This window comes from Urtica dioica, chromosome 5 (assembly GCF_054948205.1).
Source record: "Urtica dioica subsp. dioica isolate 48M chromosome 5, U.dioica_male_clone48M_v1_H2, whole genome shotgun sequence".
NCBI classification, from domain to species: domain Eukaryota; kingdom Viridiplantae; phylum Streptophyta; class Magnoliopsida; order Rosales; family Urticaceae; genus Urtica; species Urtica dioica.
The window spans coordinates 29,980,258-29,992,782 of record NC_142760.1 but is presented as its reverse complement, the minus strand read 5'-3'; the positions used below and the strand labels follow the sequence as shown (position 1 = coordinate 29,992,782).

Here is a 12,525-nt window from a genome sequence, read left to right as displayed (position 1 = left end):
TATCAATCATTGACCAAGTTTTAGCTGACCGCTCGAACTTAGATGCCCAACTATGGATTATATAAGGCAGTTTCCTTAGATCGTCAATGCTTAGCCATCGTACTATAAACGGCTTGACATTTGACCAGGATTGAGATTTCCATCTTATGGATTCTCACCTTAATTTATATCTCTATCAATTATGTCGATCGATGTATGTCTCGTTTTATATTCTCCTAGTATATGCTACTTTGCAAGTGATCTTTGACTTACCACTTAAGGTCAAGTCATATTGTTCGTAGTAAATTATTTTACTATTGAAGACATTAACACTTCGCACATCTTGTAGATAATACACCAGACTTTATATCTTTCAGATAATAAGTCTACCTATTCTTGGTGTACATTCATTTTGGGACCAATACTAGTTGCGCCATAGCATGTATCAATTTTTCACCACTATTCATAATGTGATACACTGAACATATTTATAAGAACTTCTATTGACCTATTTCCATTACTTGGTTATTCATAATTTGTCCTTATTAGTCATTTTTATATTTAATATACACAGGACTAAGGATTTACTATGTCATTGAAGACAGACCAGGTTGTCTCTACGAGGATCGGTGGGCCATGTCGATGCTGCTACGGGTAGTGCCGTCGGAGCTGATCCTACGCTTGGTGGCAAGTAGATGGCGAAAGAAGCTTCGGACACACTCAAAATTGTGCGAGTCGATGTTGAGCATGTCTGGGAAGCCAAGGCGCAGACATATTGGATTGAATTCAAGAACCTCACATTTAAGGATGGAGAGGGAGTGGAGTCTTTCGGCATTCGACTCACGGCGATCGTCAACGACCTCGAGGTGTTGGGCGATCCAGTAACCAAGCAAAATGCGGTGCTCAAATTCCTTCTAAGCGTGCCACGTGCATACAAGAAGATGGCCATGGTGATCGAGTCACTTGTTGATCTCAAGACCTTATCTATCGCAGAGCTCTCCGGATGGCTCCTAGTCTTGGAGGAGCGCGGTGAACTCCATGACCCTCCGCCTTCCGGTAGGCGTTTACTCCTCATAGTAGAAGGATGGCAGCCCGACAGCGACAATGTGAGCATGGGCAAGGCTCGTCCAAAGGCGGCGACAAGAAGGGCAAGGCTCCGACAAAAGAAAAGTCTCCGAGTGGGGACAAGGCGAAGTCGTCATCGAGCATCGGCGACAACGGAGAACGCAAGAAGGGTAATTACCGTTATTGCGGCAAAGCCGACAATTGGGCTAAGGAGTGCCGCAAGGCAAAGCGTGATCGGGAGCAGCATGAGGAGGACAACCTCGCACGCGCTGAGTCGAGGTAAGACGAGGAACCAGCTTTGCTCATGGCACAAATCTGTACATTCGCACAAGCTGCCGACGACGGGTGCGAGGCGATGTACCTGAACGAGGAAAAGTTAGTGCATGTGGATGTGGTTGGTGGCGTATGGTATCTTAACACAGGCGCGAGTAGTCACGTCACCGGCGATGAGAAAACGTTCATGACCCTCGACAAGACCCATGGCAAGGTGCGTTTCTGCGACGACTCGGTGGTGACCATACGTGGCAGAGGCACAATCATGTTCTAGTGCCTCATCGGCGACCACCACATCCTCTACGACGTGTACTACTTCCCAAGCCTTTGGAGTAACATCATCTCGCTCAGGCAGCTTGACGAGAATGGATGCAAGATCGTCATCGAATGAGGGGTGCTCTGCATCTTTGATTGTAGACGCAAGGTGCTCGCTTGGGTTTCACGCTTCCGCAATCGGCTCTACACGCTGAATTTGAGCCTTGCGGTGCCGGTGAATTCGCCGACACAAAAGGACGATGTCGCTTGGCTGTGGCACGGTCGCTTTGGGCATCTACACTTTCGCGCTCTATGAAATCTCGCAAACAAGAAGATGGCACGAGGCATTCCCAACATCGAGCACGTGGAGGAATTCTTTGATGGGTGTGCGCTCAGGAAGCAGCACCGAACGTCGTTTCTTCAAGCCATGACATTTCAAGGATGGCGCCCGTTTGAGTTGGTGCACATCGATCTTTGCGGCCCGATCACGCTAGTTACCACAAGTGGGAAAAGGTATTTATTACTCATAGTCGATGGCTTTAGTCAATTTATGTGGCTCGAGATGCTCAGGAAAAAGGACAAGGCATTTCGTTATTCCAAGAAGATCAAGGCAGCAGCCGAGGCATAGCACGAGTGTAAATTGCTCGTATTCTGTTCCGACCGCGGCGGCGAGTTCAACTCTAGAAAATTCATAGAGTTATGCGAGGAGAACAGAATCAAGCACAACACCACAACGCCTTACTTGTCACAAAAAAGGCGTTGTGGAGAGGCACAACCAGACGGTGGTCAAGATGGCACGCTGTCTCATGAAGTCGATGGCTGTCCCGGGGATGTTCTGGGGAAAGGCGGTGAAGACAGCCATATATATCCTCAACCGCGCGTAGATGAGGAGCGTTGAAGGCATGACACTTTACGATGCATGGCAACAGAAGAAGCCGAGTGTGCACCATTTGAGAACTTTTGGATGCATTGTACACGTCAATAACCTTAGGCCGAGCATGCACAAGCTTACAGATCGTTCGACGTCGGGGGTGTTCATGGGCTACGAGGGGGGCGTGAAGGCTTACCAGGTGTACAATCCGGTAGGGAAGCGATTGTACTTGACAAGAGACGTAACTTTCGAGGAACTCCGCGCATGGAGTTGGGAGACATCGGCCAGTGCGGAGAAAACAATGCCACGCACGTTCACCGTGGTCTACACCAAGGAGAACAACGCTTCGACGATTTCTTCATCACATTCACCAACGCTTGAGCCCGTAATGGTGGAAGACAAGCTGCGAACACCTGCGCTTATGCTGATGCAGACCTAGTAGGTCACGCCACCCACGCACGATGATGTCCGCGACACTGACTCCGGGCCTCGACGCTACCGACTCGTCAGTGAGTTATATGACGCCACTAGTGAGGTCCTTGACATTGAAGAGAACGACATTTGCTACTTGGCTATTGAAGAGCCGACAAGTATGGGAGAGCGCTTACCGACACGTCTTGGAGGAATGCCATGGAGGACGAGATGAAGTCGATCATCGAAAACAAGATGTGGGAGTTCGCATCACTTCCAGCCGGTCACCACGCCATTGTGCTCAAGTGGGTGTTCAAGATAAAAAGGACCTGTCGGAAACGTCGCGAATTGCCAAAGCGTACACGCAGCTACATAGGGTAGACTTCGAGGAAGTTTTTGGTCCCATGGCAAGGATGGAGACGGTGCGCTTGTTGTTCGCACTCGCCGCACACGACAAGTGGCTGGTGCATCACATGGACGTGAAGTCGGCATTCTTGAATTTCGATCTCGTGAAAGAGGTCTATGTTCAGCAACCAGCGGGCTTCGTCGACGGCGACAACGAACACAAGGTTCTTAGGCTACGCAAGGCACTATACGGCCTCTGGCAAGCACCACGCACATGGAACTCAAAGCCGGACTCCTTTCTTGCCTCCATCGGGTTCACGAGATGCCCACTCGAGCACGCTGTTTATCTGAGATGTGATTCTAATTCCTTTTTTCTTGTGGGCGTGGACGATTTGATCATTACTGGCACAAGCGTTCTAGACATTGTCAAGTTCAAAGCACAGATGCAGCAAATGTTCAAGATGAGCGACCTCGGTCTCCTTAGCTATTACTTGGGGATCGAGGTGCATCAAGGAGACAAAGAAATCATGGTGTGCCAAGGAGCGTACGCAGCGAAGATCTTGGAGCATGCCGGCATGGGTGGCTCTAACCCATGTCACACGCCGATAGAGCATCGACTTTGCTTGAGCAAACAAGATGGGAGCGCGGCTATGGACACAAAAAAGTACTAGAGGGTGATCGATAGCCTCCGCTACCTAGTCAACACACTGCCGGATATTGCTTATGTGGTGGGCATCGCCAGCCGGTACATGAAGGTGCCGAGTATGCAACATTGGGCTGCGATCAAGCAAATACTCAAGTACATACAAGGTACGGTGACCTATGGGTGTTGTTACAAGGCGAGCGGAGGAGAAGCTGCTTTGATCGGCTACAGCAACAGCGACCTCGCCGGCAATGTCGACGACCGGAAGAGCACCTTCGAGATAGCTTTCTTCGTCGGGAGCAACATCGTGACATGGACCTCGTAAAAGTAGAAGATCGTTACTCTGTCTTCTTGCGAGGTAGAGTACGTTGCGGCGGCGACCGCAGTATGCCAAGGCGTCTGGCTCAGCCGTCTCGCTTGAGAGTTAGTCGGGCGTTAAGAACTGAAGTTCAAGTTGCTGGTGGATAAGAAGTCGGCCATTGCTCTTTGCAAAAACCCAGTGCATTATGAAATGAGAAAGCACATCGACGCCAAATTTCATTATATCCGGGGTTGCATCGAGACCAAAAAGATGGATGTTGATCACATCGGATTTGATGGCCAGCTAGTAGACATTTTGACAAAGGCATTAGCATGGAACAAGTTCATCCTGATGCGTCAAAAGCTAGGCGTCAAGCAAATTAACACGGTGTAGCGAGCTTAAAGGGGTGATTTTTTAGTCAATCTCGTACACGTGGATGTTTTCTTTAATTCAGTTGTTTATTTGTTTAAGCAAATAATACACGTTCAACTGCGAATGTTGCTTTTGACAAAGTATTTAGGATCATGGCCAAGAATGTAGGCCACTAACACCACAATTTTATTTCTTCTTTGTACGCTTATATTTTCTATAAATATAGTAGTAAAAAAACCTAGAAAAGCTATCACTCTAAACAACACCAAAAACCCCTTGTTATTTTACATATTACTGTACGTGTGTGTATACTTTGTTTTCCAGGTTCTGCAACTACATTATTACGAAATCTCCGTATAAACATTTGTACCAACCTAGGAAAATTAATTTTCCACAAGAAAGACAACCAATGGGATTCATATCTTAGAGTTGGATGAGCTTTGACTCGTCATTCTGATCATGGCCCACCTATTACCCATTCTTCACATTATAGTTGTAGTCATTGGAGATCAAGGCACTAAATAGGATCTTGAGTGTTGAAACCTAGGTGCTAAATTTGACGAAAGCCTGAGAAAGCTTGTATGTACGGAACCACACAAAAACAAAGATAGCGCTTATTTGTTGATGAGTCAGCTATAACGAGCCTAATCCCCTCGAACTCCTTGTAGGGACGTTTGATTTGCACTATGGATCACTACCGGGATCAAATTACACGCTCTCGGCAATTCGCCTATAGAATTTTGATACAAAGATGATTCTGAGAAGTTTATCTCTAAAGCTAACCGAAGAAAAACCTTTCTCTCACTCTGAGATACTCTCAACTTCTCTCTCTTTCTTCCTCTATATCTAATTTTGTTTTCGTACCGTTATAAGAGATTACAAATCAACTTAAATAGCTAAGACTCAAAAGAATGCTTTCACTGTCAGCCGTTGATCTTCACATCTCCTTCGGATCTTTGCCATGTCACCACCACATACAAGTAACTTGAGATCATGCGGACGTCAACAATCTCCACCTCAGCAGCAGCTCTATCTTCACCTCAACAGTTAAGTGCAAATCAAAGCATGTAGTATACTTGTCCCTTAAATCATTTTTTGATTCCCTGTGCAGACTAAACAGGTCCAACACCGAGTAGTTCTGGGCAATGCTTGAACTTACTCAATGTTACCATTTTAGTCCCACAATCAACTGGATTATCATATGTCTCAACTTTCGGCACATTTATCATGCCTTTATTGATCCGTTCCCTGATAAAATGGTACTTTAAATCCACATGTTTCGTTCTGTAATGAAACAGAGAATTCTTCCGCAAGTGGGTGGCACTTTGATTGGTCGAGCTCGGGCCGATCAATTTCTGACAAACGATCGTCGCTTTTTTGGAGGTCCGGAACGAACGGATAACAGATAGTAGTAATGAGAAGAAGGCTTATGTGAGCTCGTTAAGTGATGACACAAAATTATTCATGTGATTTAGTTTTTTTCGGTTTTTACTTCGCTCTAACATCTTATAGTTTGCCTATCATTTTGTCTGTGTTGTAGAGCTAGAGAGCCAACATTGTTCACACGAGCTCAAATAGCAGGACCTAGAGGGAAAATGAGCATATTAGGATAATTAAATGATAATGCATATGTGTTTTCTTAGCTATGCAATTTTCGTAATGTTTAAATAGTTAAAACTATAATATTAAGTTGAATTGATGATATTTTTGACCTTTCAACTATGGCCGCTGTAACAAGTTGAACCCCCGACAAAAAAATCGCCGTTTTGATTCCATATGAATAATCATTTTTCATGTGCAATCTTTCTGTTACAATTGGTGTTAAAATTGGCGGAAAATGATGATGTGGATATCAAATGTTGGCCCACATAAGGGAGATTATTGCTTTGCTCTACTGTTATGTTATATTGTTTTCCTTCTATTTATTTAAAACAAAAATTATTTGAAAGAAGTAATTATTTTATGAAACAAATAATTATTTAAAATGAATAATGATAAATAAATAATTAAAAGGATATACATTATTTGAAATCATAGAGTATGAGTCGGAGCTTCTGCTATATGGCAAGCAAATTGGTCGTCATCACATTGAGTTCATGAATCTGAGTGGCCGACTCCCCCAAATCGGCGTCTATCAGTTTGAGCCCTCGACAATCTTGGAATTAAAGGTCCCGAAGCTAACCTTGGGCCTCGAAGAACGAGACTAATCGGAGCGAAATCTCTCTCATCAGGTGATGCTCCAAAACATCAAGGTATTGCGTCAGATTTCGAGAACGGGCACTGTTGATGTCGATTTCAACAATCTCAAATTATAATATAGTATATATATTTGATTTATTATGAGTATGGGTTTAAGAAGACGTCGTAGAAGAAGCAAAGGAAATTCAAAAGAAATGGGCATAAACGAATATAAATGCTCAAAGTTTTTATTAATAACCGAAGGGATAACAAACTAGAAGATGGCGGAATGCCGAACTCAACAAGGGCGAACTCAGAGAATATAGAAGTAAGAGATCGAAAGTAAGATTATCAGCTTGCGTGTGTGAAATTTGACATATCGGCTTCTATTTATAGTCGAGGCTGGTTTGTTGAAGTGGACACGTGTTCGTCAGTTCGGTTCTGCCACGTCGCTAGTCGAAGTTATCCCAGATCCGGTCTTCGCGGCGGAGTCTTCTATCTGACTATAACCGATTCCTCTCACTGGTTCAACTCGGGCGGCGAACTGGGCTCCTTACTGGGCTTGGGCCGTTCATAACAACTTTTTTAAGTTCTGAGTGAGTTAGTTTTATTCTTTTTCATGTTACTTGAATTGTTCTAAATGATAAACCTTATATTTAAGTTATTTTCTTTGATTTTACACGGAAAAATGTAGTTCATCTCAACTTTCGGTCGGCGTGCATGCGGGGGTCAAAAATCAATTTTCTAAAAATAAAAATAACAAAACCATTTAAGTTGGGCCTAGGTTCGACCAAAGCCCAACAACAGACCTAGTCCGGTTCTCAAGGACATATCTGGACCCAGCTCGACTCCTAAAGCTGAAATTCCTTAAACCACAAACTTTATTGTAAAATTTGATAAAAATATTTTTGAGCATCAATATTTATGAGTGAACAGATATTTTAGGTGAACACTAGCTAAAAAAAATTATGAGAAGTATAAATTTAGCTAAATAGTCAATTTAAAGTAATGAATTTGTAAAATAGTTAAAATTCGTCCAAAATTAATGAAAAGCCAAAATGTACAATAATCCAGTTTCAAGAATATTTTGACCGTATGATTAATTTTTTTTTTAAATAATAAATTGCTGAAAAAAAATGTAAAATTTTTTAATGTTGGTGTAGTAAAAAAATTGATAATATAATTTGGCTATTTTGCTGAAAATTTGAAACTTTGATTATTTTTCTGATCAATTAATTTCAAATTACTATGCTGTATAATTTTTTTTCAAAGAATTAAAGGGATATGGGCCATCTTTTATTCATTTGAAGGCTAATTAATTTAATCTATAACACTAAAGATAATCGTATAAATATAAATATATATGCGTATTTTCTTACATCCGTAAATAAAGTCAATTCAGTATGTTATCCATCATAATAACAAAAAAAATTTACATCCATGATATTGTTGGAATAATATATGTTTATTGAGATTAAAGAGAATTTAGTAACAATTTATTGGCTTATTTGTGGCAAATATTCGTGTGAGGTCCACTCATCGAAACTGAAATGTTTTAATTGATTCTTATTCTTTATTCTTAGAGGTATATGATCGGTTATTTATTTGCCAGAAACTGAGCTAAGGTGAATGAGAATTGATGCTTAAAGTGAGCTGAAAAATATATATATATATATAAAAAAATTATGAAGTTTGTATGTGTTGTGATTGATTATGCATGGACAACTGTGTATGCTTATATAGCTAATTTGTTCAAAAGGGTTTGGACTCTCAAGAGTGACCTAGTTATGTAGAGTGTCGTGGGCTTAGACAAGCCCAAGTCTACCACACACACACGCGCCGCCACCGTCACTCGTCCAGTCATTCGTTTTGTGTTGAGCCGGACTGGTTGAACAGTTTCCTTCATTAAGCTGATTTCTTTAATTAATTTTCATGTTCCATGTTACTGAGCCTTTAAGAGTGCACTGATTATTTTTATTTCAAGTCTACGTATTATGTTATTAGTTTCTAATTTTTATTTATTTAGCATTATGCAATTTGTCTATTATTTTTCCCGCCTATTATTAACGGTATGGCTAACGGTCTTAAGCGTTATTGTTTGTTTTTACTTTTTAGGAAGAATGAATCCTCGATTTTTTGGGGTCAGTTTTTTTATTTCCCCAGATTGAAATATTCATGAAATACTAATGTTTTTTATTTTATTTTTGTAGACATGGATATTACAATTTTGTTGATCCGATGGCACCTCCGGACTTGGATTGTTTTCCACCTCCACGTGATATAACTGTTGAGTTATTTATTTCCCATTGTTTTTGGGTAAAATTGTATTGTTGGCTGCTGGAAACAGACCCGTGGGTCTTAATCCATGTGGGTTCGTCACATGTGTGTTCGCCATGATAATGTTGGCGGTGTAGGCCGAGACATGTGTTGGGTTAATATCCCAATAAATTGAAAACCAAATATTTTAATTTTTTCTCTACGACTATAATGGTCTTGAGATTCTTGTCCGTAGGTCAAAATCCCGAGAGATTGAAAACGGTCGAATAGTGCATATGGTACTTAATTACGAGGATATCGGCACTTAGTCCATATGTCAAACAAGTCTCGACATATTCTCTATTTTCCTTTTTATATCGATTTTTTTGGTGATATCGATCGGTTTATTAATTTTAATTTGTATTTCATGCCTATTTATATCAGTTTATGATGTTTATTTATTTAATATTATACAATTTATCTATTATTTTATTTTCTTCTATTAGGAATATGGTTAACAGATATAAACTCAATCTAGTTTGTTATCCATCATAAAACGAAAATTTTCTTCTTTGGATACCGAAAAGTATCCATATATTAAAAAAAAATTGTACTAACAAGTCATCTTATTACTGCTTTGGATACCGAAAAGTATCCATATATATAAAATCATTTCCCGTTGTCTTGTGATGAGGTTTAAGGTCCACATGGAGGCTCTCATCTCGGAGAACCAAGGGGCTTTCGTGGGGGGCCGTCAAATCTTCGACAATGTGATGATTTGTTTCGAGGGCATTCACACAATGAAAAGAGGACGGTTTGGAAATGGGGAATGTGCGGCGCTTAAGATCGACATGGCTAAGGCCTACGACCGAGTTGAGTGGAATTACCTTGAGGCCATTATGATGAAGTTGGGTTTTGATGCGCAGTGGGTTGAGAAGATTATGAGATGCGTGTCTTCGGTGAGCTACTCTTTCAATATCAACGGTGTGGCTCGGGGTCGTGTGTCTCCTCAATGTGGTCTTCGTCAAGGAGACCCCCTTTCTCCCCTCATTTTCCTCTTTTGTTCGGAGGGTCTATCGGCGATGATTGGAAATGAGGAGAGGAGAGGAAATATTACCGGGGTTCGTTTTGGTCGGGAAAATGTCTTTGTTTCCCACTTACTTTTTGCCGACGACAGCCTCATTTTTTTACGGGCCTCGTTGGAAGAATGTAATACTATTGTGGGTTGCCTTGACTCTTTTGCGGCAGCCTCGGGGCAAAGTATTAATTTTTCCAAATCCGAAATTTCTTTTGGCCGTGAAGTCCCGGACGAGAGGAAAGAAGAGATTGCCGCGAGCCTCGGAGTGGTTATTACGTCGTGTCACCAACGCTACCTCGGTCTCCCTACCTCTACCGGAAGAAGGAAAAGAGAAATCTTTGCCAACGCTAGAGAGAAAGTATGGGAGAAAATTAAATCGTGGCGGGGCATTTGGTTTTCTCAATCCGGGAGAGAGGTCATCATAAAGTCGGTTCTCCAAGCCATCCCAAGCTTCATGGCGAGTTGTTTTCGACTTCCTAAGACTCTTATATCCGAAATTCACAAGGCGGTGGCCAAATTTTGGTGGGGAAGTAGTGGCAACGAGAGAAAAATTCATTGGTGCAAATGGGAGGAATTAACCAAACATAAAGGGGAAGGTGGTCTTGGATTCCGGGATTTAGAAAAATTCAACCAAGCTCTTATCGCTAAGAGAGTTTGGAGGCTTTTGAGGCGGCCCGGGAGTCTCGTCGAGAGGGTTTTTCGTGAGAGTTACTACCCTCATGGTGTTTTATTGGAGGCTAATTGTTGCTTGAATAGCTCCTCCTTATGGCGTAGCTTGATGTGGGGTAAAGAGATCCTTGATAGGGGGGCTAGATGGAAGATTGGTGACGGGGAATCGGTCTTTGTTCGGAAGGACCGATGGATCCCGCACTCGCACCGTTTTACTCTCGCCGATCCTCCATTCATTCCCGAGAATATGCGTGTGGCGGAACTAAAAAACTTCGATGGTTCTTGGAATGAAGCCTTGGTCCGAGCCATGTTTGACCTTGAAGATGCGGAAGCCATCCTTAGTATACCGGGTAGCCGGAGCGGAGCCGCCGATGTTATCCGTTGGCATTATACTAAAGATGGTGAGTATTCAGTGAGAAGTGGGTATAGAGTGGCTATGACCGGTTCCCCGCTGCCTAGCTCCTCTTCTTCTTCCTCCTCTTCCGCTTGGTGGACCTCTCTTTGGAAACTTCCGATCCCTCCAAAAATCAAGCTTTTCGTGTGGCGGGTGTGTAAGGGATGGATCCCGGTGGGAACCGTGCTCGAGAGACGGAAGATTACCAACGACAACCGCTGCCCTCTTTGTCGAGGAGGCCCGGAAACGATCTCTCATGCGCTTTGGAGTTGTCGGTGGACGAGAAAGGTGTGGGATAGCGCCGGGTTTAATGAAGTTCTCAAAGTGGTGCACGAGGAAGATCCTACTAGTAACTTCACGAAAGCCTTGGAGTCGGTCGAGGTACGTTCCTTTGAATTTTTCGTTGTGTTGACTTGGGAAATATGGAATCATAGGAATAACGTCGTCGCGGGCAAGGAGAAATGGGTCCCGGCGGAGCTCGTGAATTGGGCCGGGGACTACCTTGAGGACTTTAGGAAGGCTAATATGAAGATTTCTCCGGTGAATGTTAAGGACGTGTCTCCCGCGTGGCCGCCTCCGCTACCCGGAACCATGGCCTTCTCCGTTGATGCGGCGCTTGACACGAAAGCTTCACGCTTCGGTACCAGCTGCGTTATCCGAGACCACAACGGCTTTGTCATCTTGTCAGCTATCTCGAGCAACCTTGTGGGTGCCTCTCCCCCGGTGGCGGAAGCAACAGCCGTTCTCCGAGGCTTGCTGTTCGCCGAGAACCTCGGTATCAGTCGGGTTGTGGTCCAAACCGATTGTCTCGAGGTCGTCAAGGCTATTGAGAGTACGTTCATTCCGGCTACGGAGCTTGGTACCATCATCAACGACATCAAGGTAAAAGCTCGGCTGTTTTTGGACTTTAAAGTTATTTTTATTTCGCGCTCTTGTAACGTCGTGGCCCATAATTTGGCTCGTTTTTCTCTTGTTGTTGGTTCCGATGTGCATTGGATGGGGCTTGTCCCACCTTGTGCCTTACGGAATGTCATCGAGGACCAAAAAGCCTTGTTGTAACCACGGTGTTCTTCCGCCATATGTGAGGGTTATAATGAATTATTCCCGTGGTTCCACCCACGGTTCCGTCAAAAAAAAAAAAAAAAAACCCCACAATTTCTTTCTAGCAATAAAGAAAAACCCCACAATTTCTTTCTAGCAATAATGAAAAACCCCACAATTTCTTTCTAGCAATAATGAAAAACCCCACAATTTCTGAAAAGTCGATTCAACCGTCCAATAAAATACCAAAGATCATTATTTATAAGACACGTTTTTTTGTTTATTCAGAACACACATGACACACCTACCCTTTGAAATGTAGACATTTCATGCATCACATTCGCACGTTATACCGTTCTCAATCTATACTTTTAAATCACGTTGACAAATAGTA

The 12,525-nt window shown here is 42.9% G+C and overlaps 1 protein-coding gene across 1 annotated transcript; it reads left to right on the top strand.

Annotated features, from left to right (window-relative positions):
* The first annotated feature begins 674 nt into the window (after window positions 1-674).
* On the top strand, window positions 675-1,708 carry LOC149397807 (uncharacterized). The gene is made up of 3 exons (XM_089614363.1): window positions 675-1,323; window positions 1,467-1,531; window positions 1,592-1,708. Exons 1-3 carry the CDS (start codon window positions 675-677, stop codon window positions 1,706-1,708), a joined length of 831 nt encoding a protein of 276 aa, XP_089470489.1.
* Window positions 1,709-12,525: the final 10,817 nt, after the last annotated feature.

Excerpts from the sequence above, each read along its gene's own strand:
- LOC149397807 (XM_089614363.1), top strand. The coding sequence starts at position 675 with ATGGCGAAAGAAGCTTCGGACACACTCAAAATTGTGCGAGTCGATGTT. Across the intron at positions 1,324-1,466 it reads CTCGCACGCGCTGAGTCGAG|GCGCGAGTAGTCACGTCACC; the intron begins GTAAGACGAGGA and ends ATCTTAACACAG. Across the intron at positions 1,532-1,591 it reads TCGACAAGACCCATGGCAAG|TGCCTCATCGGCGACCACCA; the intron begins GTGCGTTTCTGC and ends ATCATGTTCTAG.